The sequence below is a fragment of the Geotrypetes seraphini genome, chromosome 3, assembly GCF_902459505.1.
Source record: "Geotrypetes seraphini chromosome 3, aGeoSer1.1, whole genome shotgun sequence".
Lineage (NCBI taxonomy): Eukaryota > Metazoa > Chordata > Amphibia > Gymnophiona > Dermophiidae > Geotrypetes > Geotrypetes seraphini.
Genome location: NC_047086.1, coordinates 156,252,793 through 156,276,453, shown reverse-complemented (window position 1 = coordinate 156,276,453; position 23,661 = coordinate 156,252,793). Strand labels below are relative to the sequence as shown.

Here is a 23,661-nt window from a genome sequence, read left to right as displayed (position 1 = left end):
GGGCGCGGCCTGAGGCACATGGTCGGGTTGGGCCCATGTGCCTCAGGCCGCGCCCCCAGGTGGGACCTAAGGCTCCAGGGCCTATTCTGATTGGCCCACGCGCCTTAGGCCCCACCAGTAGGCGGAGCTTTAGGATGGATGGGCCAATCCGGCCTCATTCCTTCGTTGGCTGCCTGCCGGACAGGCGGGTTTGGCTCCCGTCTGTCCGGCCAACTACCAAAGGTACGGGGAAGGGGGGTGGGGGAGTCGTGGGGGTCGCCAGGGGGGTCGCGGGTCGGCTGGGGGGGCGGTCGGAGGTTCTTGGGGGGGGCGGTCGTTGGGGGGGAGGGGGGTTTGCGTCGAGGGCAGGAGGGCCTGGGATCCCTCCTGCCCGTAATGTAGTGCGGGGTGGGGTTAGGGGGTCGCCGTGGCCAGGAGGGTTTGGGCTCCCTTCTGGCCCAACTACCAAAGGTACGGGGAAGGGGGGTGGGGGGGTCGTGGGGGTCGCCAGGGGGGTCGCGGGTCGGCTGGGGGGTGGTCGGAGGTTCTTGGGGGGGGGCGGTCGTTGGGGGGGGGGGGGTTTGCGTCGAGGGCAGGAGGGCCTGGGATCCCTCCTGCCTGTAATGTAGTGCGGGGTGGGGTTAGGGGGTCGCCGTGGCCAGGAGGATTTGGGCTCCCTCCTGGCCCGATATTGTTGGGGAGTCGGCGGTCCTTCGGGGGGGAGGGATGTATCGGACGTCGGGGGGGGCATCAGGCTTTCAGGATGGGGACAGACCTTCAAGGGGGGACAGTGCACGGAAGTCAGGGGGGGTGAACGGAGAGTCGGGACAGCGCACGGAAAGTCAGGGCGGGCGAAAGGAGCGTCGGGCAGCATGCGCGGTATACCCGTGAGCGCGGTATACCAAAGTTTTTGTACATATCATCGTGATTTCTGCGCGCTATACCCGTGTGCGCGTTTTATACGGGTGCGCGTTATTTGCGTGAAAATACGGTACTTCTAAAATAGGGGTTCTCAACCCAGTGCTTGGATACCCCCAGCCAATCAGATTTTCAGGATACCTATAGTACAGGGGTCTCAAAGTCCCTCCTTGAGGGCCGCAATCCAGTCGGGTTTTCAGGATTTCCCCAATGAATATGCATGAGATCTATGTGCATGCACTGCTTTCAATGCATATTCATTGGGGAAATCCTGAAAACCCGACTGGATTGCGGCCCTCAAGGAGGGGCTTTGAGATCCCTGCTATAGTGTATATGCACAAAATAAGTGGGGAAACCCATCTGTCAAGTTCTTTGGCTTTAAATGACGTCAATTCCTCTACATGATAAAAGCACTAGAGGTCTCTGCACATTTAAGCAATGGAAATCAGTTATGCAGACCATGAATGGATTATAACATTTGTACTACAAGAACAAGCATCACATTGTCTTTTTAAAGAAAAATTGACTTTCAATGAACATAGAGGTGTTCTCTCAGAAAACCACAAATAATAATAATGCTAATTTTAAAGCACATTTTAGTTATCATTTATAGAACGTTATTTATGTCCTGAAAATGTCAAACACAGATTGGGATCCAGTATGTGTATTTTGTATCGTAGCCAAGTCAAAAGAATGAGATTTAAAAAGAAGAGGAGGAACCGTTTGAGGAAACAAATACATTCTTAGAATATTCACTTTTATTCCAAAATGCTGAATGCTGCTGTTTCGACATTAATGCCTGCGTTAGAAATGCATGTCAGTTCAAAAAAGAGTTGTTATAAAGGAAGTGATACTTGTTTCTGATGAGATAATGTGATAATGAGAGATTGGACTACTGACTACTGCTACTTATCACTTATATAGTGATGAAAAGCATACGCAGCGCTGCTCAGAAGAGCTTACAATCTAAATTGGACAGACAGACATGGATAGGGATGCAGAACCTAAGGTGAGAGAAGGGGGATGCGTAAGATGACCATATGTCCCGTTTTGAATGGAACAGTCCCATTTTTGGATCCCCTGTCCCGTTGTCCCCACACACAGCTTTGGGACGCCAAAATGTCCCGTTTTCAGGGACAGTGTCCCAAAGCTGTGCGCGGGGACAATGGGATAGGCAATAGCTTCCTGTCCCTCCCTGCCACACCAAAAAAAAAAAAGCCTCCCTCCCGACCCGATTTAAACCTCCTTCCAGGTCTGCCGCCGCCGCTCCTCTGCTTACCTCATTGCAGCTAATCGCGCCCAGAAGCCATCTTCCCGACGTCAATTCTGACGTCGGAGAGGACATTCCGGGCCAGCCAGGCAGCGATTGGCTGGCCCAGAACGTCCTCTCTGACGTCAGAATTGACGTCGGGAAGAAGGCTTCTGGGTGCGATTAGCGGCAGGGAGGTAAACAGAGGAGCAGCGGCAGTGGACCGGGGGAAGTTTAAATTGGGTCTGGAGGTATGCTTTTTTTTTCCCATGGTAGGGAGGGAAGGGGATAGGCAAGCTGGCTGGCTTTTGCACGGCAGAGAGGTAGATAGGCAGGCTGGCTTTGTGGGAGGTAGGCCGGCAGGCTGGCTCTGGGGGAGGTAGGTAGGTAGGCTTTGGGGGAGGCAGGCAGGCTGGCTTTGGGGGAGGTAGGCAGGCAGGCTGGCTGGCTCTGGGGGAGGTAGGCAGGCAGGCTGGCTGGCTCTGGGGGAGGTAGGCAGGCAGGCTGGCTGGCTCTGGGGGAGGCAGGCAGGCAGGCTGGCTGGCTCTGGGGGAGGCAGGCAGGCTGGCTGGCTCTGGGGGAGGCAGGCAGGCAGGCTAGCTGGCTCTGGGGGAGGTAGGCAGGCAGGCTGGCTGGCTCTGGGGGAGGCAGGCAGGCTGGCTGGCTCTGGGGGAGGTAGGCAGGCTGGCTGGCTCTGGGGGAGGTAGGCAGGCTGGCTGGCTCTGGGGGAGGCAGGCAGGCAGGCTGGCTGGCTCTGGGGGAGGCAGGCTGGCTGGCTAGCTGGCTCTGGGGGAGGTAGGCAGGCAGGCTGGCTGGCTCTGGGGGAGGCAGGCAGGCTGGCTGGCTCTGGGGGAGGTAGGCAGGCTGGCTGGCTCTGGGGGAGGTAGGCAGGCAGGCTGGCTGGCTCTGGGGGAGGCAGGCAGGCAGGCTGGCTGGCTCTGGGGGAGGCAGGCAGGCAGGCTGGCTGGCTCTGGGGGAGGCAGGCAGGCAGGCTAGCTGGCTCTGGGGGAGGCAGGCAGGCAGGCTAGCTGGCTCTGGGGGAGGTAGGCAGGCAGGCTGGCTGGCTCTGGGGGAGGAAGGCAGGCTGGCTCTGGGGTAGGTAGGCAGGCAGGCTGGCTTTGGGGGTGGGGTGGGATAAAGGCTGGAAAGTAGTGAGGAGGACATAAGAAGGAAGGATGAGGGAAGGAGAGAAAGAGGTAGAGGATGGGTGGGGGAGGGGTTGTAAGTAGAAGAAAGACTAGAGAGATAAAGGCCTGGACCAAAGGGGAAAGACAGGAGACAGAAGCAGGACTTTGGGAGGTGCAGACAGAGGGGGAGAGCCCCTGAGGAAGAACAGAGAGAGGCAAAATCATAACAGAAGAGGGAGAGAGAGGGAGATCTGGAACAAAGGTACAAAGGAGAACTGACACTGGATCTGGGGGCACTAAGGACATAGGAAGGGGCACTAAGGACATAGGAAGGAGACACTGGGGACACTAAGGACATAGGAAGGAGACACTGGGGACACTAAGGACATAGGAAGGAAGCACTGGGGACACTAAGGACATAGGAAGGAGCACTAAGGACATAGGAAGGAGGTGTTGGGGACACTAAGGACATAAGGGTGGGGCTAGGGTGGGATTGGGGGTGGGGGTGGGGTGGGATTGGGGGCGGAACTGAATATTAATAGATGTCCCGTTTTGATGAAAAAAATAAATGGTCACGTTAGGGATGCAGAACCTAAGGTGAGAGGGGTTAGGAGTTGAACGCACTCTTTAAGAGGTGGGCCTTTAACTGGTTTTTGAACACTGCCAGAGACACAGCCCGCCATAGGGATTCAGGCAGCTTGTTCCAAGCATATGGTGCAGCAAGGCAGAAGGGATGGAGTCTGGAGTTGACAGTTGAAAAGAAGGGCGGAGCTCACAGTGGGGGGGGGGGAAGGATCATAGGGGAGATAAGTGAAGAGAGATAGTGAGGGGCAGCTGAGTGAGTTCATTTGTAGGTCAGTAAGAGGAGTTTGAATTGTATTTGGAAATGGATGGGAAGCCAATGAAGTGACTTTGAAAGAGGTAACATGGGTAAAGTTACTCTCCCAGAATATGAGTCGTGCAGCCAAATTCTGGATGGATTGGAGTGGCGTGAGATGGCTAAGCTGAAGGCCTGATGTAGGCATTACTGCCAAAACTGTCCAAGTTAGATTGTAAGTTCTTCCGAGCAGGGACCGTCTATAAATGTCAAAATGTACAACGCTGCGTACGCTTTATAGAGCTATATAAGTGATAAGTAGCAGTAGTAGTAGTAGTAGTATTTTGAGGAGGAGTGGGGTGCATGCAACTAGGGCAGCTGTCAGGCCCTTGTTCTGCACGGGGTACCACACCTATCCTGGCTTGCAGAGGTTGAACGGTTATATAACAGGAAGTGGTGTTTTCCTTAAAAAGTAAAATAAACATTTCTACTTCCTGTCCATAGGAAGACTTATGCACCTGTACGCTGTGTGTGTAGACTGCTTGGAAGGTGTTCACAAAATCATCTGTATCAAGTGCAAGTCGCGATGGGATGGAAGCTGGCATCAGCTGGGAACCATGTACACCTATGATATCTTGGCAGCCTCTCCATGTTGTCAGGTTGGTATGATGGAATGTCACCCACAGATGCCACATGATTGCACAGCTGCTCTGAATTGAAATGAAGCTGTACATTGACGGTATTTTTAAATAACTATGGATGGTACAGTGCAGAGTTATGGGTGCCAAATGCTTCTGCTCTTCTAGTGGAAGGTGAGAAGATAAGTCGGTCAGTAATGGAAATGCGTTTTTACTAATACTGGTGATGGAATTGGAGGGGAGAGTGTAAAAAGTGGTGAAAAAATGTATGTATGTGTGTATATATATTGTAGCCTCACTGCAGACCTAGGCTGAGACTCAGCAGTGCTCTCTTGTGGCTACTAACAAAATGTGCACTGGCATGTGACCCGGACTGGAGTCATCCTGTAGGTTTTCTAAAGGAACTGGAATCAAACCACAGACACGGCTGTAGAATGGCAATATGAAAAATTTACTGTTCAAAATAAAGTCATAATGTTCCACAAATCAGAATGGCTCAAAGCTTAACGAACAGATAACTGTCCAAAACAAAAATAATGGCCAGAGGAAAAACTCCGGCAGCTCTCGGGATTTCTTACTTTTCCCAAAGTTTATTTTCCACCTAAATCTGCTCCCAAGCAGAGCTCAGGTAAGTGCAGTTCACCACACTCCAAACAGTTCCTGCAAAAATTATGTTTTCCACCTTTCAGTCTTCCTGGTCTCAAAACCATAAACCAAAAAGAAACCTCCAGCCTAACAATATATCTGGGCTGGGTACAGAGGAGTGGTCTAAGTTTGCCTTTCCAAAAAGCACACACACAGCTTTCAAAACTCCCTCCCAGGTGTCAGCAAACTTCTCCCCCCCCCCCCCAACTCACTCTGAGTTTCACAGCTTAAACAAAATCCAGAAAGATGACTGGGAGCAGGTAAAAGAACCAGTCACAAAAATTAGAACTACACAAAAACTCACAGTCTTTGCTTAGTCCGATTTGATTGTTACTCCCACCTCCATTGGTTCCAGGGCTTCACATACCCTTTCAATAGGAAGCTCCATTTGAATCTCCATGGGAGTCTCCTCCTCAGCTGCTGTTAAATCTGGTAAGGTTCCAGTTTCTTCAACCTCCGTAGGTGTACAGTCATTACTCCTGCTTGAACCAGGCAGGTTTTCTTGAGAGGGAGAGCTCAGCTTTCTCCCTTGTGTGCAGGATTGCTGGCCTTTCTAGGTGAGGGACACGCCCTGATCTTACTGAGTCAGCATACCTCTGCTCCTCTCCTGGGCTCCCTCCGGTGGCAACCTAGATAATAGACCCTCTGCTGGCTCTCAGGTTTCACTTCATTCTGGCTCCCCCTGGTGGACAGCCGGGAAATCACCGTGACCAAGGTAGGCACGGAGCCTGCCTGATCACAATATATATATATATATGTATATAATTTTTAAGTAATTTAACACACATTTACAACAAAATTCTTGATCAGTAATGACAGAAATAATCACTAAGGGCTCCTTTTACTAAGGTGCGCTAGCGTTTTTAGCGTGTGCAAACCCTGCGCTAAACAAAAAATACTAATGCAAGCTCCGTGGAGGCGTTAGCATCTAGCGTGCGCAGCATTGTAGCGCGTGCTAAGTGCTCGCTAAAATCACTAGCGCACCTTAGTAAAAGGAGCCCTAAGAAAACATGAGATACAGGTAATAAAAACCACCAAGAGTTTATACATGATGTAAAAAAAAAAAAATCTGTCCCTATTTCTAAGAGACAATTATATTAAGAAATCAAATCTGATAAGTCTTTCTCAAGTTCACCATAAGAAGCCAGGAGGAAAGGCACAAATTCAAAAGGAAATATAAAGAAAGACAAAAAGGAAGACAAACACCAAGCTAATTACCGTATTTTCTCGCATATAACGCGCGCGTTATACGTGTTTTTTACGTACCACGCATACCCTTGCACGTTATACGCATGAGCGCGTTGTACAAATTTTTTTTTACATAGTTCCCCCCCGATGTTCGATTCACACCCCCCCCGCAGGACCGCTCGCACGCACCCGCACCCCCACCCCGAAGGACCGCTCGCACGCACTCCCACCCGCATCCCCCACCCTGAAGGACTGCTCGCACCCCCACAGCCTCCCGACCCCCCCCCCATCATGTAGAAGCTCCTACCGGTGTCCTGCTGCTTCCTCTTGGCGGTCCTGACATCCAACACGATCGGGGCAAGAGGGAGCTCAAGTCCTCTTGCCCCAGCCAACCGCGGCACCCCCGACACGATTGGGGCAAGAGGGAGCTCAAGCCCTCTTGCCCCCCCGACTCCCCGACACGATCGGGGCAAAAGGGAGCTCCCTCTTGCCCCGATCGTGTCGGGGGTGCCGCGGTTGGCTGGGGCAAGAGGGCTTGAGCTCCCTCTTGCCCTGATCGTGTCGGGGAGTCGGGACCGCCAAGAGGAAGCAGCAGGACACCGGTAGGAGCTTCTACATAATGGGGGGGTCGGGAGGCTGTGGGGGTGCGAGCGGTCCTTCAGGGTGGGGGTGCGGGTGGGAGTGCGTGCAAGCGGTCCTTCGGGGTGGGGGTGCGGGTGCGTGCGAGCGGTCCTGCGGGGGGGGGGGGGGGAATCGGACGTCGGGGGAGGGGGGCATCAGGCTTTCAGGGTGGGGACAGGACTTCAAGGGGGAAAGGAGAGTCGGGGCGGGCGAAAGGAGAGTCGGGGTGGCCAGAGGAGAGTCGGGGCGGGCGAAAGGAGAGTCGGGCAACATGCGCGGTATACGGGTGTGCGCGGTATATAAAAATTTCTGTACATAAATTTGTGTTTTTCGCGTGCTATACCCGTGTGCGCGTTTTACACGGGTGCGCGTTATCTACGTGAAAATACGGTACATATGATTACAGTAGATGTTGAAGGTACAGCCATAGTGAAATATATTTTATTACAAATATGACAGCTATAAGTCTCAAGCTAGATGCCTAAATAAACACATTTTTCAATTAATCTTCAAACCTCAATGGTTGCTTCTGACGTGATTAAAAACTTTCTTGCCATGGAGTCTAAAAGCACCATATTGGTCACAAGTCCATATCTATTTTAAAGGTATAAATCTTCATAAATATCAGCAATCTTAGTTGAAATGCTCATCCTATTTTATACAAGAAAGTTTTAAACTGCATGAGCAGCTCCACTGAGGTCTGAAGATGGATTAAATGAATGATTTAAAGTATAAATTTGTTTTATAGAAACATAGAAGATGACGGCAGATAAGGGCCATAGCCCATCAGATCTGCCCACTCTACTGACCCACCCCCAAGTCTACTATCCAAGGGATCCCACTCCTGGTGACAGGTTCCCTTGGCTTAACCCTCTAAGGGATCAGTTATTATAATCAGTTCTTTGCTTTTTTTCCACTGATATTTTAGAATCTAAATTCTCTCTGCTATGCTAAATAAATAAGGTGGCAGCTCACATTCAATATGTGAGGGAAATATGATGGGAATGTGAGAGCAAATGCCCTGACTTGAAGGAGAACTGCTACACAGTTATAGCTGCACAAGCTCACAGGAGTTCCCTGGGGCTTTCTCTTAAATTATTTTCTGAAATTAAAGGTCCTGGTTCTCGTAACAGCGCTCTAACACCCCCCTCCCCTTTATAAAACTGTGCAAGAGTTTTTTTTTTAGTGTTGGCCTGCATGCTGAATGCTCTGCGTGGCTCCAATGCTCATAGGAACTCTCCGACCATCGGGGCAGCTCAGAGCATTTAGCGTGCCAGCCGGCGTTAAAAACTTCTTGCACAGTCTTGTAAAAGGAGGGATAAGTTAGGCAGCGGTAAGTGCCCTACTGCTGCCTAACTTAATTGTTTTAATTGGTGATAATGGCATGGTAATTGGCTGCATCGTCTTAAACCAATTAAAAATACATTAGAAAAAAAATGTAGATGCCTACAAAGAACAACGGCCATCCAATCCTTAGCTTTATATACCAATTCATCCCTTACAGAAGGGCTCGACTCGGTTGACAAAATGTCCTAAATTCAGCTAGAGAGTAAGATAATTTCTATTCTGCAAATTATCTTAGAACAGAAGAATCTTCCTTCCATAGAGGTACCTACTGGTGCTTACGTCGAAAGTAGGTGTGGTTTATGCCAGAGGTGGACATAGGCACCAGTAGACGCCTATGTGGACATAATTCTCGTCAAAAGTAGGTGCTGGTAATGTAGGCCTGTAAAACTCTGGCCTACATTTCCGGTGCCTACTTTTGACATGGACATGATTCAGTAAACGGCACTGTCGCTTGATTGTCATGTGAACGGTGCTGTTTTTCTGGGCAGCTGCTGATAACGGTGCCGTTCTCAGAATCCGGGCCAAAGTGTTTTAGTAAGTGAAGCAGAGTGATCTAGGACTACCAGGACTGGGTTGTTTGTTTTTGGGTTTTTTTTTTGTTTTTTTTTGGGGGGGGGTGGTTTAAGAGCTCTCCCAAAGAGGCAACTACTGACATCTACCAGTCAGACTCCCCAGTGGCTGAAGTGAGCATTCATGAAGGGTTAGCACCTTAGGAAATTTCAGCTCAGAGTTCGTAGTTCCTGTCTACAGTACATAGACAAAGGGGGTAATAATAAGAAAAAAAAAAGTCTAAAAAGTGTCCTAAGTGGCTACTTGGACGATCAAAATGCCTGATCGTCCAAGTACCCATAACCAAAGCTGGTTTTTAGACGTATCTATAAACAGCTTAGGCCTTTCCCCTGTCTCTAAATGCACAGAGAGAAAAGAGGTGTGTTTAGAGGAGGGGAAAGGGCGGGCAGTGGGCAGGAGGTGGGCCGACCTACACCTAGGTGTACAACACCTATAACCAAAACAGTTAAAGGTTGCCTAGTCGGCAGTTAGATCTTTTTCACTTAGACGAAATAAAACCAGGTCTAAGTGCCGAAAAAGGGGCCGCTGAGCTGATGGCCGCTGGCGCCATCAGTTCAGCGGCCCGGCAAACTAACCATTGCGGCAGGAGAGATGCCTCATCTCCCCTACTGCGATGCCATCACTCCTCTACCTGAATTGCCGCGACCCGCGGCAGTTCCGGTAGAGGAGTGATGGCATCGCGGTAGGGGAGATGAGGTATCTCTCCTGCCACGATGGATCATTCCCCCCCCACACAACATCGGGGCAAGAGGGAGCCCAAGCCTCTTGCCCCGTGGCAGCCGCGACCCCCCTGACAATGATCGGGGCAAGAGGGAGCCCAAGCCCTCTTGCCCCGCGGCAGCCGCGACCCCCCCCCCGACACGATCGGGGCAAGAGGGAGCCCAAGCCCTCCTGGCCCAGGCGACCTCCCTACCCCCAACTCGATCAGGCCAGGAGGGAGCCCAAGCCCTCCTGGCCCAGGCGACCCTCCTACCCCCACCCCCCCACTACATTACGGGCAGGAGGGATCCCAGGCCCTCCTGCCCTCGATGACCCCCCTCCCCCCAACGTCCGCCCCCCTCAGAACCCCTGATCGGCCCCCCCAGCCGACCCGCGACCCCCCCGTCTGATCCCACGACCTCCCCACCCCCACCCCCACTACCCTTCTGTTAGGTTGGCCGGACAGAAGGGTGCCAAACCCGCCCGTTCGGCAGGCAGCCCAGAGAAGAATGGGGCCGGATTGGCCCAGCCTAACCAAAGCCCCGCCTACTGGTGGGGCCCAAGGCACCTGGGCCAATCAGAATAGGCCCGGGAGCCTTAGGCCCCTCCTTGGAACCTCAATGGCAGTCATATCGCCACTCTGTGTCCATTGGCTTATATTTCCTCCGCTTTTGTCCTTAGAAATTTCATGCTGCTCTTTTAGTTCTTCTAGCTGTTTCCCTCACCTTCCCTTACCACTATGCATGTTTGTTATATCATAGGTTTGGTTGCTATTACCTCTGTTGGTAGACTATTCCAGGCATCAAAGCATCTCGGCATTTTCTCTTTATCTTTCATGTGATTTTGTGTTATGACTTTTTTTTGTCCTTGAATTCTGTTTTCTGTGGAACAACTGTTCCAAACTTGATTGAAACTTGCTAATTGAATGTTTCTATTGTGGTCCTTCATTCTCTCTCTCTCCCCACCTATCTGCCAGCAAGTACATTTTAATTAATTAAGCTTTTCTGTGGAAATTTTATGAAACCATGTCTTTGTGTCATTTTAGTAGTCTTTTTCTGAACTGCTTCCCTCCTCATAATCTCCTTTTTGAAAGTTATGGCCTTTTAGGGCTGATCATTGTACTCCTGTTGGGGGTCTCATGGCTTGCTTCTTTTTTTCATGCTTAAACTAATTTTTCCCTTTCACTCCTGACTATTACATAGTTTTGTAGCATCTGCCGATGAGCATATTTTCCCTCAAGTTCTCAGCAAAGTTGCTAATAAAGATATTGAAGAAACTGTCTCCAGTATCGAGCCCTGGGCTGGATACAGTGACTTAGTAAAAGGAGGAGGGAGTGCGGACTGCCCCAGGTGCCACCTTGGTGGGGGCACTGGCCCCTCTCCACCCTCCCACGCCATGCCATGCTCACGCCTCCTCCCCGTACTTCTTTAAATCTTCGCCAGTGCGAGCAACTTCTCCCGCCTGCGGCTCGTGCCAGTCTTGCTCCCCTTTGAAATCACTTCTGGGTTGCAGGGCCAAGAAGTGACATCGGGGCCAGCGCCAGTGCAAGCAGCAGGCCAGAGAAGCTGCTCATGCTGGGGAAGACTTAAAGAGGATATGGGGGGAAGGGAGGATGCGAGTGTGGCATGAGCGGCGGTGAAAGAGCAGGGAGGCAGATAGGAGTCTGCTGGGGGGCGCCTCCTACCCTCGCTGCGCCACTGGCTGGATCCAAGCTGGGAACCCGATGAATCACTTAGGGTCAAATTCTATAAGAATCGCCCAAATGTTAGGCACCAGAATAGGCACCGTTCAGCGCAATCTGTTCCAGACAAACAGGGCAAATAAAGGGAGTTATTTATTTTGGGAGTGATTAAAACAATCTTGGGTAGTGAACAGATGAATAGGGGGTTAAGAGTTAAAAGCAGCCTTAAAAAGGGGGCTTTTAGCTTGGATTTGAATAGGGCCGGAGAATGAAGTCTGACGTACCAACTGAGGAAGTCTATTTTTGTCATACCAAGTAGCCAGATGAAAGGAATGGAGTCTGGAATGGGCAGCGGAGAAGGGTACAGATGAGAGTGGCTTACCAGATAAATGAAGTTCCCAGGGAGGGGGTATAGAGAGAGAGAGAAGAAAGGAGAGATACTGAGAAGCTTCAGAGTGAATTCACTAGTAAGTCAGTAAGAGGAGTTTGAACTGTTTAAGGAAATGGATAGGAAGCCAATGACATCATCAGTTGCTCATCCAATTTACAGTCTTCTGGCCTGGCTCTCTACTGCCCAACTTGCTTATCAACCTTTTATGTAGAACAGTGTTAGAAGCCTTACTCAAATACAGAAAAACAAGGCCTATTACTAGAGAATTGCAGTGACTGTTTCCTGCAGTAAACCACGGCAAAACCACAGGCAAGGGGAAAAAAAAACTGCCCATTTGCTATGGGTTCAGGAACAAGGCTTTTCACACCCCACAGGAGCGGTAAAGGGCCTTGTTCCCACAGTAAAAGATGCCATTGTCGCAGGTCGCCTCTCTCCCTATCACTCCTCCTGGCTAGCAGCACCCGTCCCTCCTGATCATGGGTACTACTACCCCAGCAAATCCTGACCCATGGTTTAAAAATGGCAAAACAAAACCTACCCAGCGCCTCTCTACTGGGCCGGCCCCTTTGAGCCTCCCTCCCTGGGCCTACCAGTGTCTTAGAAGCTTCAGCAACTGAAGAGGAAATGTCACAGGCCTGCTCTGGCAACTTAGCGTAACTTCCGGCAAAACCGTGCTGTGCATCCTATTTTATAACTTTTGGACCACATGGCAGTTAGCGCACACTAAGCTTTAGTAAAAGGGCCCCTAAGCCTGCTTATACTTTAAAGAATATGCAAGACACTGGCAAAACTAATGCTAATATTTTAGGTTGTAATAATATCTCTGAAAATTAGGAGTCTTGACTATCACAGTCTTACCTACCCTCTCCTCAACAGTTGTGAAAAAATCTTAATCATCTAGGTAGGACAGAGGAGTGAATTTTTTTCTGCATTTTTCTGATTGAGAAGAGGGGGAAGGAAAGATTAGAATTTAACTCAAGCCTTTTCGTTGGTAGTTCAGTAGTAGTAGTAGGGGACTGGAGGTAATCAAAATGATCTGGTATCTGGAAGCTTTAAAAAAAAAAAAAAAAAAAAAATCAGCCCTAATTTTGTGGATTGTTGAGTGGTGATAGTTGTAGAACTATTTTGAATATTATGTATAATATTTTCTTTATATAATTTTTTTTCTTTGAGTGCTGTTCTATCATAAGTGTGTTCTCGTTGAGAAAAATAAGTATATCAATAAAAAGATAGTTTAATTAAAAAAATGAAAAATAAAAAATTGGGCACGAGACACTGTCGCACTCTTCCTTTTTCCTGTTTTTCAGGCTCGCTTGAACTGCAAGCACTGTGGGAAGCCAGTCATCGATGTGCGGATTGGGATGCAGTACTTCTCTGAGTACAGCAACGTGCAGCAGTGCCCTCACTGCGGCAACCTGGACTACCACTTCGTGAAGCCATTTTCTTCCTTTAAAGTGCTGGAGGCTTATTGACGAATGCTCCTGCTTTAGTACCATAGATTATTTTATAGGTGTTGCTACTTTTATTGTAACTTTTCATAGGAAATATTCAGTGACAAAATCTAACTTGTTTTCTAACTTGAAAGAGCAGCTTTTTTAATATATATATATGTGGTTATATATATATAGAGAGGAATATACATACTGTATATATTATGTTCAGCTGATCCAAGTTCAGAGTCTCTAGAATTCAGAAGCTGCGAAATATGACAAGTGAATGTATGTTTATGCCAGAACAAGTGTTAACTTTTATTCTGTGCTTTTATATTTTGGCATAATGTTCTGTAGCGTGAAAATTGCCCTTATTAGATTGGTGCTCTGGGATCTACCAAGCACTGCATCTGCCAGTATTGTAACTCATCTCTGAGTTATACTAAAACCTGTTAGAAATTTTTTATATGCATATAAAAAAAATATTTTCTATGTAAAGCTATTTGCTCTAAAATTTGGACATTTTTACTGGCAATTCTGTCTGAGAGACTAATATTTATGGACATTGAAAACTGGTTGTCAGGGAAACTGTGTTTTGAGGCCTGGGTTGAGGGGCAGAGGAGCATTTTCTACATTGTTTATGTCCTTATAGGACATAGGTTAAAAGAAATTCAGGCGAGGATGGTCTGAGCTGGCTTGAAATCTGTGCATGCCTTTACCAGTCCTCCTTCATGGCTCAAAGAATGATGAAAAAGTGAATGATCCTCTCATTTTTACAGGTAAAGACATTCTACAAAGATGGAGAAAAGTAAAAGACTGGATATGTATCCATGAGAAACTGACTGAAATTAAAGCATTTTATTGAGGCCTTTATTTGGTGATGGGTGCTGATGGGGGAGAGGATTATGAAAAAAATAGTATTTGTTAGACAAGAGTAGTACATAAGTCTATAACATTCTCCCCCCCATTCTTCTTAGGATCCCTGTGATTGTAAAGTCCTTCTTGACCCAATTCCAAGAATCAGGCCTGTCCACATTCAGTATTAGATATGATACAAATCTCAATGTCTAGTGTATATCGTACACACCAATCATTTGTAGAGTTTTAGGACAATAAAATGCCGATTTCTGACTAGAAAATTACTAGATCCAGGATGGCACATACTCAGTTTGCCCATTCCATCCTATTGTGTAGGTTTAAGAAAAAGGATTGGAACAACAGTTCAGTTTCTGAGAGTGGTTTCATGTGCTAAAATTGCATAGGAACAGGAGTCCAGCAGGCTGTCAGCATTCAAGACCCTTCTGCCCATTTCTCCAATTAAAGCTCTTAATATTTTATTACTAATCATTGATTATACCACAGTGGAAATAGATTAGGACATCCAGGAAGGCTGCTTCTCATGCCAGTGTGAATAGTCAGTCTGCTGTGTAGTGCCATGGTTAATACTTGGAAGGTTTGTAATTATGGGTTTTCTAGTTTTTCACTGACCTCTGCCACCAGAGTGCCATTTGATAGAAAATATTCCTCATGTGCTTTTTATTTTTTTATTGCTATGTACTAAGGGCACTAAGTGATCATTTTTGTTATGGTTTTATTTCTTCTTTGGAATTTTCAAAGCCAGTATTGTGGGCTTACTGTTGTTCTAGAAATACAGTATACAGTTGATCTGCTGACCCTTGACAGCTCTTTGGGTTTTTAATTCCACTGCAGAACTTCCGAAAAAGAAAACCTTCTACTCAGAATCGGAGGACTTTAGAAAGAGTCAACTGTCAAAAACCCTATCTGCTAGCTCACTGATTTGCAACATAAGGTCTTCTGCAGCAAATTGGGATCTTGCTGAAATTTAATTGTCAGAGGTAAACTCATGAAGACAATCCTGTAAGCAGAGTGGTGTGCAGTATTATGTAACAAATAGCACTTGTTCATCAGTTTGTTCTGAATGCTGAGTTTGTGCTCGTTACGGTGTGGAGCAGTGATGCGTCTCGCCTGTGCTCTGAAAGCCGTGTGTGTGGTTAACGCAGGATTCTTCTATGATAACAACCAAATCAACCTAATGGTTAAAATGAAAATGGAAGACAGCAGTTGAGTGTGATATTTGGTGATTTGGCTCACTGAGTTAATGATAGCTAGAGTGATAACGGTGGCACTGGCAAGAACCACCCCCACCTCCCCTGTGATTTCTTATCCACTCCTGCCTCCGAAAAAAATAAGACAAGGTGTATGCTAGTAGAAACATAGGAGATAGGGGCAGAAAAAGAGCTGCTGTTTTCAGACTGCCTGAGGAATTGTTTGATAGCATTTCCCCCCACTCCTACTACCAAGATCCTTTGCATCTTTGAATTCTTTCATTGTTTAGGCTTCTGTAACTGTCACTAGAGCTCTTTTTTTTATACCTCCTTCAGCTGTCTCCAACCTTTAGTCATCCAGGGATAGTGTTTCCCAGAGAATGGAATAACCTCCCTGAGTATATTCTCCAGCAGCAGAATGTACAGAATTTTAAGAAATTACTCAAAAGACACCTGTTCTGTCGGATGAAATATAGGGTCTGAGATTGGTTAATTGAGGAAGAGCGAAGACTGTTGAATGCAGGGTGCTGGTCACTGATTTATTCTATGGTCTGGACTGTTTTATGGTTATAGTGATGTAAATAAAAAAAAGAAGTGTTTTCTTGGTTTTTTTTTTTCTTTTCTCTCTTTTGCTTTATCTGATGATCCCTTGTCTGTAATTTTTTTCATTCTATTGGAATCGCTTCCTCCTGTACTCTGTTGAAGCCCTCAAGGTATTTAATTAGTAGAGGAGTGAGCAGTGGGCCGAAAAGCAGGGAAACTGTTCAAATCGTACTGTCGCTTCTTGTGATTTGGGATAAGTCACTGAAGGACCCCTTTTACAAGGCTGTGGTAGTGATTCCCCCGTGGCGAATGCACTTAAGCCCGTTCAGTTCCTCTCTTAGGAGAGTCGCTATCGCAGCTTTGTAAAAGGGGCCTTAACCTTCCATTGCCTCATGCATAGACTTGGGGGGCCATTTTACTAAGCAGCTGTATAAATAAGCAATATCATGCCCTTACATGGGTCTTTTCTGTGTGCTAAGGCCATTTTTACCACAGGTGTAAAAATGCCCTTTTTTATTTTTACATTAATGGCCACTTACTACAATAGTCTCAAAACAAAATACTTGTGGGTTTTGAGAGTGGCCGCCGAGGTCTTTTTTAAAATCAATATGAATAATTGTATCAACATGAACTGTCTTTATATCAGAGTTTGTAATTAATGAAGGTGAAGTTCTTTGGAGACTCATGTACTAATACTGCCATTAGTTCAGGGCCGTGTTAAAAATTACCACAGAAGCACTTAACTACTTTCTGTGTTGTAGGTGATAAGGGCCTCCTGCATTATCCACGCCTGATCCAGTTAGCATGTGATAATGTAGATCAGTGGTTCCCAAACCTGTCCTGAGGGACCCCCAGCCAGTCAGGTTTTCAAGATATCCCTAATGAATATGCATGAGAGAGATTTGCATATAATGGAAGTGACAGGTATGCAAATCTCTCTCATGCATATTCATTAGGGATATCTTGAAAACCTGACTGGCTGGGGGTCCCCCAGGACAGGTTTGGGAACCACTGATGTAGATGCACTAACTGGTAATCTTATGAACGTCCACTCTCTGCCCCTGACCTGCCCTCTCCAAAAATTTAGCACAACCTACTGTGGGACGCTGTAATGTGTCCTGGGGTTGTCCATTTTGGGGGAGAGAAATGTATCCTAAAAAATACATTTCAGATACATTAGGTATTTTTTAAAATTCAGTCTGAGCTATTACTGAAAATGTACGAGACAAATTCAGGATCCTTTTCCATTTCTATTGTTTCCTAATCTTGTGGCACCTTCAGTTTTCATGGGTGGCTTTTGAAGACCCTCCTCCTAAATTACCTCAGTTTGGTCAATGTTATTTTGTAGAACCAAACACAACTGTACTCAAGGTGGGACAGTACCGAGACAGAACCTGAAAATAAAGAACCAATACTTTTTTTTTTTTTAGGTTGTTGATGCTGTTTAAATTTCTTTGGTACTTTTCTTTGGTCTCCCAAAAGCAAATCATGTTGCATAATTTTAAGCTTTTGCAGGTATTTGGGGCTCATTCATTTTAATCTTTTTTTTTTCTGTGTATGGCCTATTTAATGTAATATTTTGTGCTACTGCATGGAGTAAGCAGCTGGTTATTCAGTGGCTGAAGAATTCATGCATTTTATGTAGGAATAAGCATGGGTTTGTTGTAAGGCAAAAAAAAAAAAAAAAAGATGTTACCAAGTTGAGCCAGATGTAACAGGAGAGTCATATAACTGTTGGACTGTAATGAAACATCAGACCATCAATCTGCCTTCACTGTTGTACCCTCAAGAACTTTATATATGTTGACTTGTCTTTTATTAAAAAAAAATTTAATTTGCCTCCAGCCAGAGTAGTTTTAAAAAATAAAAGATACAAAATCACAAAACCAAAACATTATTGAATGAAAACATCTCGGCTTCCCCTCATATCAACACTCATTATTTGCCTCATCATCTTATAGGTTATTCTTATACCCTTCAGCCTCAAATATTGACACTGATGCACTTCCTTTGCCTGATCCTTCAAAAAAGAATGAAGGCTGATGGGGGGGGAAAGACATTTATTTTATTTTTACTGTATATGTAACTTGTACACTCATATGTGTGGGGGGCTGATGGTTCTCTTTGTTCAGTGCTTGCCCTAATAAAACAGGCATAGCATAGACACCCATATGTGTGGGGGGCTGATTTTAGTAATGTGGTGTCTATGCTATGCCTGTTTTATTAGGGCAAGCACTGAACAAAGAGAACCAGAACAGAATCTTAACACACACACAGTTTTGTGTGTGTAGAGCAGACATGTCAAACTCTGGCTCACGGACCAAATCTGGCCCACGGTTTGCTGAAATTTGGCCCACCAGGCAATTTCCAATTTCCGCCTAAATCTGGCCCGCCAGTACAAACACCGCATCATCTGTAGGTTCACGCGGCCTGCAAAGGATTGTTGGTCAGCTGTAGCGATCCTAGCAGGCCGCCATAGCCTCAGATGCACGTTCCCTCTGGTGTAGTCCCACTGATGTACGGGACCGCGCCAGAGGGAACGTGCAGCTGAGGCTATGGCGGCCTGCTAGGATCGCTACAGCTGACCAATGATCCTTTGCAAGCTGCGTGAACCTACAGATGATGCGGCGCAAACCTACCTGTTGGATATTGTTTTTAAAGTAGGGACGCATTTTTGCAGCAAACAAAGTTGAGGATATAGATATTGATGCCATTTAAGTCAAGCCAGTTTTAAAGATCCATTGTTCTGCATTTTATCCCAGGAGTGCAACATGGATGTTACAAGCTGAAACGACTGACTACACTTTGTATTAAATGTTTATCTTTCTACTGTGATTAGTCTTTCAGAAATCCAAAATGCAGGCATTAGTATACTAGAACTGAGACTACTGTGGCGTGTTAATTTTCTTTTTTAAAAATACTTGTTGGACACTGCATTTGTGTTTTGTGGAAATAAAGATTTGAGATTGAAAAAAAGAAAAGTAGGGATATCATGGGGTTGGAGACATTGTTACCCTATACTTCTACTAAGACTAAGCCTTCGTCACTTAGGGGTCCTTTTATTAAGGTGTGCATTTAGTGCACGCTAAATCAGTTAGAGTACCTTAATAAAAGGACCCCTAAGTATCTTAATAAAAAATTCGGCCTGCGACTTAGCGATTTTTCAGACTTCGGCCCCTTATGTGATTGAGTTTGACACCCCAGGTGTAGAGGCATCAGCTTATGAGCTTGTAGACCATATAGTCGTCTGCCTCCATTCTCTCAGCATAAGTTCTTCCTCTGTTATCTAAAACTCTTTTCTTATCTATTTTATGTGTATATCTTTGGTGTTGTATTTTTTTAATGGCCTCATCATGATTTCTTTTGCTCAAGTTCTGCTCCACTGTTGCAGTTATATTTTTAGTGTGTCAGAATAGTACTAAAACAGCTTTCTGATAACAAATAACATTTCAGGGTCCTGATTAAGACAAGTGGGAAGTAATTCTATAATTGGTAGCAGCTAATTATACAAAGAACATAAGAACTGCCATACTGGGACAGACCAAAGGTCCATCATAGAAACATAGAAAGATGACGGCAGAAAAGGGCTATAGCCCATCAAGTCTGCCCACTCTACTGACCCCCCCCCCCCCCATTAAGTATGAGTTCTAATGTCCTAGTTCCTTATCTCGACCCTCTAAGGATCCCACTTGGATGTCCCATTTATTCTTAAAGTCAAGCACGCTGGTGGCCTTGATCACCTGCACTGGAAGCTTGTTCCAGTGATCTACTACTATTTCTGTGAAGAAATACTTCCTGGTGTCACCATTAAATTTCCCTCCTCTGAGTTTGAGCGGGTGTCCCCTTGTGACCGAGGGTCCTTTGAGAAAGAAGATGTCGTCCCCCTCGACACGTCCTGTGATGTATTTAAATGTCTCAATCATGTCCCCCCTTTCCCTGCGTTCCTCTAGAGTGTAGAGCTGCAATTTGTTTAGTCTTTCTTCATACGAGAGACCATTGAGCCCAGAGATCATCCTAGTGGCCATCCGCTGAACCGACTCAACTCTAAGCACGTCTTTACGGTAATGTGGCCTCCAGAATTGCACACAGTATTCCAGATGAGGTCTCACCATGGTTCTGTACAGTGGCATTATGACTTCAGGTTTGCGGCTGACGAAGCTTCTATTGATACATCCCATCATTTGCCTTGCCTTGGATGAGGCCTTCTCTACTTGTTTGGCAGCCTTCATGTCTGCACTGATGATTACTCCCAAGTCTCGTTCTTCTGAAGTCGTAGCTAGTGTTTCTCCATTTAAGGTGTAAGTTCTGCATGGATTACTGCTGCCGAGATGCATGACCTTACATTTCTTAGTGTTGAAGCCCAGCTGCCATGTCGAGGACCAGTTTTCCAACGTAAGCAGATCCTGCGTCATACTATCCTGCAGATTGCTTTCATCAAATCCAGTGTCCAGTCCAACTGTGGCCAACCCATGTCCCAAATACCTAGCTAGATCCCAAGTAGTAAAACAGATTTTATACTGCTTATCTTAGGAATAAAAAGTGGATTTTCCCAAGCCATCTTGATAATGGCCTTGGACTTCTCTTTTAGGAAATTAGCTAAACCTTTTTTTTTAAAACTCTGCTAAGCTAACTGATTTCTCTGGCAACAAATTCCAGAGTTTAATTACATGTTTGAATAAATATTTTCTCAGGTTGGTTTAAATCTACTACTTAGTAGCTTCTTTGCATGCCCCCTAGTCCTAGTATTTTTAGAGTGAACAAGTGATTCACATCTACCCTTTTTACTCCACTGCAGTATTTTTATTTATTTATTCATTTTTCTGTACCATTCTCCCAAGGGAGATCAGAACAGTTTACATGAATTTATTCAGGTTCTTAAGTATTTTCCCTGTCTGTCCCAGCAGGCTCACAATCTATCTAATGTACCTGGGGCAATGGAGAGATTAAGTGATTTGCCCAGGGTCACAAGGAACAGTTTGTGTTTGATCCCACAACCTCAGGCTGTAGCTTTAACCACTGCGCCACACTCTTCTCCCTTCTTTTATAGATCTCTATCATACCACCCCTGAACTGTCTGTTCTCCAAGCTGAAAATCCCTAGCCGCTTTATCCTTTCCTCATAGGGAAGTCATCCCAAGCCTTTTATCATTTTTGTCTCTCTTCTCTGTACCTTTTCTAATTCTGCTATATCTGTTTTTGAGATAACAGCAACCAGAATTGCATACAGTATTCCTTTATACAATACCAGTTTAGCAGCAAAAGTACATGCCCATAATTTAGTTGTGAGCTGGAATAAGTACTTATTTATTTAAAAATGTATATACCGCCTATGCTTTTAAGTGGTTTCCATAAAATAAAACATACATAATTTGAAATCAATAACTTAAAAATTTACAAACTTCTATTCACTCCTAATTAAAAATAACAAACTTCACTCACTCCCCTACAAACAGTTTATCCACTGCATAAAAAGACCCTACAAGCAATCTATTCATAGCATAGATGGTCTAAACTGTCTACTTGTAGACTGCAAAGACCAATACAGAAAATACCGTATTTTTTGCTCCATAAGACGCACCTGATCATAAGACGCACCCTAGATTTAGAGGAAGAAAGCAAGAAAAAACCCTTCTGAACCAAAATATACCAGGCTCTGGGGGGAGGAGGTACTGTGCAGTTGTTCATTCTGCCCCCACCAGCACAAAATGCTCAGTCTTCAGCCCATCCACCACTATAAACGCTTTGCAGAGTTCAGGTAGTGGAATGATTAACTGATTTACATGGATGCTAATGAAACAACATTGTGACTTCTCTCCTTTAATGGCTGTCAAACCAGTCTGGAGTGAATCATGGTTTTCCTAATAACCCCTCTCTAAACAATCACAAAGCCCTAAAATTCCTAAAGATAGATTTACTTGTAAACACCCCCTACATCTCTTCTCCATTTACCCACAAGATGTGGAGTTAAAACATGAGTTCAGTATCAAGTACATTGACATTCCATCCCAGAGGTGACTGCAAGCCACATGACACATGATACAACATCTGGAGGGTTTTTAGATTCAATTACTGTATATTCGCTCTATAAGAAGCACTCTTATTTCCACCCACTTTTGGGGGGGGAAAAAGTGTGTCTTATGGAGCAAAAAATATGGTACATATTTTATAAAGATCAGACTTATCCTAAGCTGTATTATCTCTACAAGTAGTCATCCACAAACAACTTGATTTTTAACAGCTTCTAAAAATTAAGGCGGTCAGTACATAATCGTAGGTGTCCTGACAGCTTATTCCAGAGAGACATCCAGCAATTGAAAACGTTTTTGATTTTGTGGCTACATATCTCACGCATTCATCTTTTTTTCACTAATAATCTCATTCCACCTTCAGATCTCAAGGCTCTGTTTGGTATATAGATATCCCAGAGAAATTGAGACCAGTATGGGGCCAACTGATACAAAATCTGGTATACCAAAGATAAGCACCTTGCAGTGAAACGGTTGTTACATAGGTAACCAGTGAAGTTGTTTCAGAATGGGAGTAATGTATGTTGTCTTTGTAACGCCATTAATCAATCTAGCTGATGAAATGATTAATAACTGTAGGGCTTTCATCTTTGTTTTAGTTAACCTCAAATAGAGAGAGTTACAATAATCCAACCTGAATAAAAGCAGGCATTGAAAGTAAATGCTGAGCTATTGGTGTAGCTTATAAGAACTTAAGAATTGCCGCTGCTGGGTCAGACCAGTGGTCCATCGTGCCCAGCAGTCCACTCCCGCCGCGGCCCCTAGGTCAAAGACCAGTGCCTCAGCCGAGACCAGTCCTACCTGCGTACGCTCCAGTTCAGTAGGAACTCATCTAACTTTGTCTTGAATCCCTGGAGGGTGTTTTCTCCTACGACAGCCTCCGGAAGAGCGTTCCAGTTTTCCACCACTCTCTGGGTGAAGAAGAACTTCCTTACGTTTGTACGGAATCTATCCCCTTTTAACTTTAGAGAGTGCCCTCTTGTTCTCTCTACCTTGGAGAGGGTGAACAACCTGTCTTTATCTACTAAGTCTATTCCCTTCAGTATCTTGAATGTTTCGATCATGTCCCCTCTCAGTCTCCTCTTTTCAAGGGAGAAGAGGCCCAGTGTGTAACTTGTGGGATATGAGTGAATCCCTCCCATACTATATTCTGCCTCCACTCATCTGTATGTCTACCTGTCAGATACACGCTATGTAAGATATGCAGGAATTTACAGAGCAACACTTAGGTAGAATTTTGATATTTACTTGTATAAGTGCACATGTGCAAATATGCCATATTGTAAAGATTTACAAATACAATTGGTGCATAAATATTGGTACATCCTTCATAGAATTATCCTCTAGGAACCTAATATGGCACTGTATCCTGTATGCTTATAGCTGAGCTGATTGCCACATTGTAGGTGTTTGGGAATGAATTCTCCTTTGTGTTTTGAACAGATCTAATAAGTGATATTTTGAACTATATCAAAAATACTGAAGAAAAAGATAAGATTGAAAATTTTGAAAAAAATCTAATACTTGGATGTATGAAAGTTATCTATAATTGAACGGAGTTTTTTTTATAAACCTGTGATGATGAGAGCGGCTTAGGGCACTTGTGTAGTCCCGGCTGCTCTCAATTGAGGTTTATTTTTCTCCGTTGCGTTTTATGATTTTGTCTACAGTCTTTTTCTGTCCATTTTGGTATGAATGAATCCCTTCTACCTAACATCATTTACAAT

The 23,661-nt window shown here is 45.5% G+C and overlaps 1 protein-coding gene across 4 annotated transcripts in view; it reads left to right on the top strand.

The window, feature by feature from the left end:
- HECA (hdc homolog, cell cycle regulator) overlaps positions 1 to 15,720 on the top strand; it is a 61,704-nt gene extending 45,984 nt beyond the window's left edge. For 3 of the 4 annotated variants that reach the window (XM_033939292.1, XM_033939291.1, XM_033939290.1), the window contains exons 3-4: positions 4,595 to 4,749; positions 13,178 to 15,720. In XM_033939292.1, coding sequence (XP_033795183.1) covers positions 4,595 to 4,749; positions 13,178 to 13,342 — 320 coding nt within the window. In that variant the 3' untranslated portion in view covers positions 13,343 to 15,720. The remainder of the gene's footprint in view (positions 1 to 4,594; positions 4,750 to 13,177) is intronic. The other variant, XR_004538926.1, reaches the window with a different exon arrangement.
- Positions 15,721 to 23,661: the final 7,941 nt, after the last annotated feature.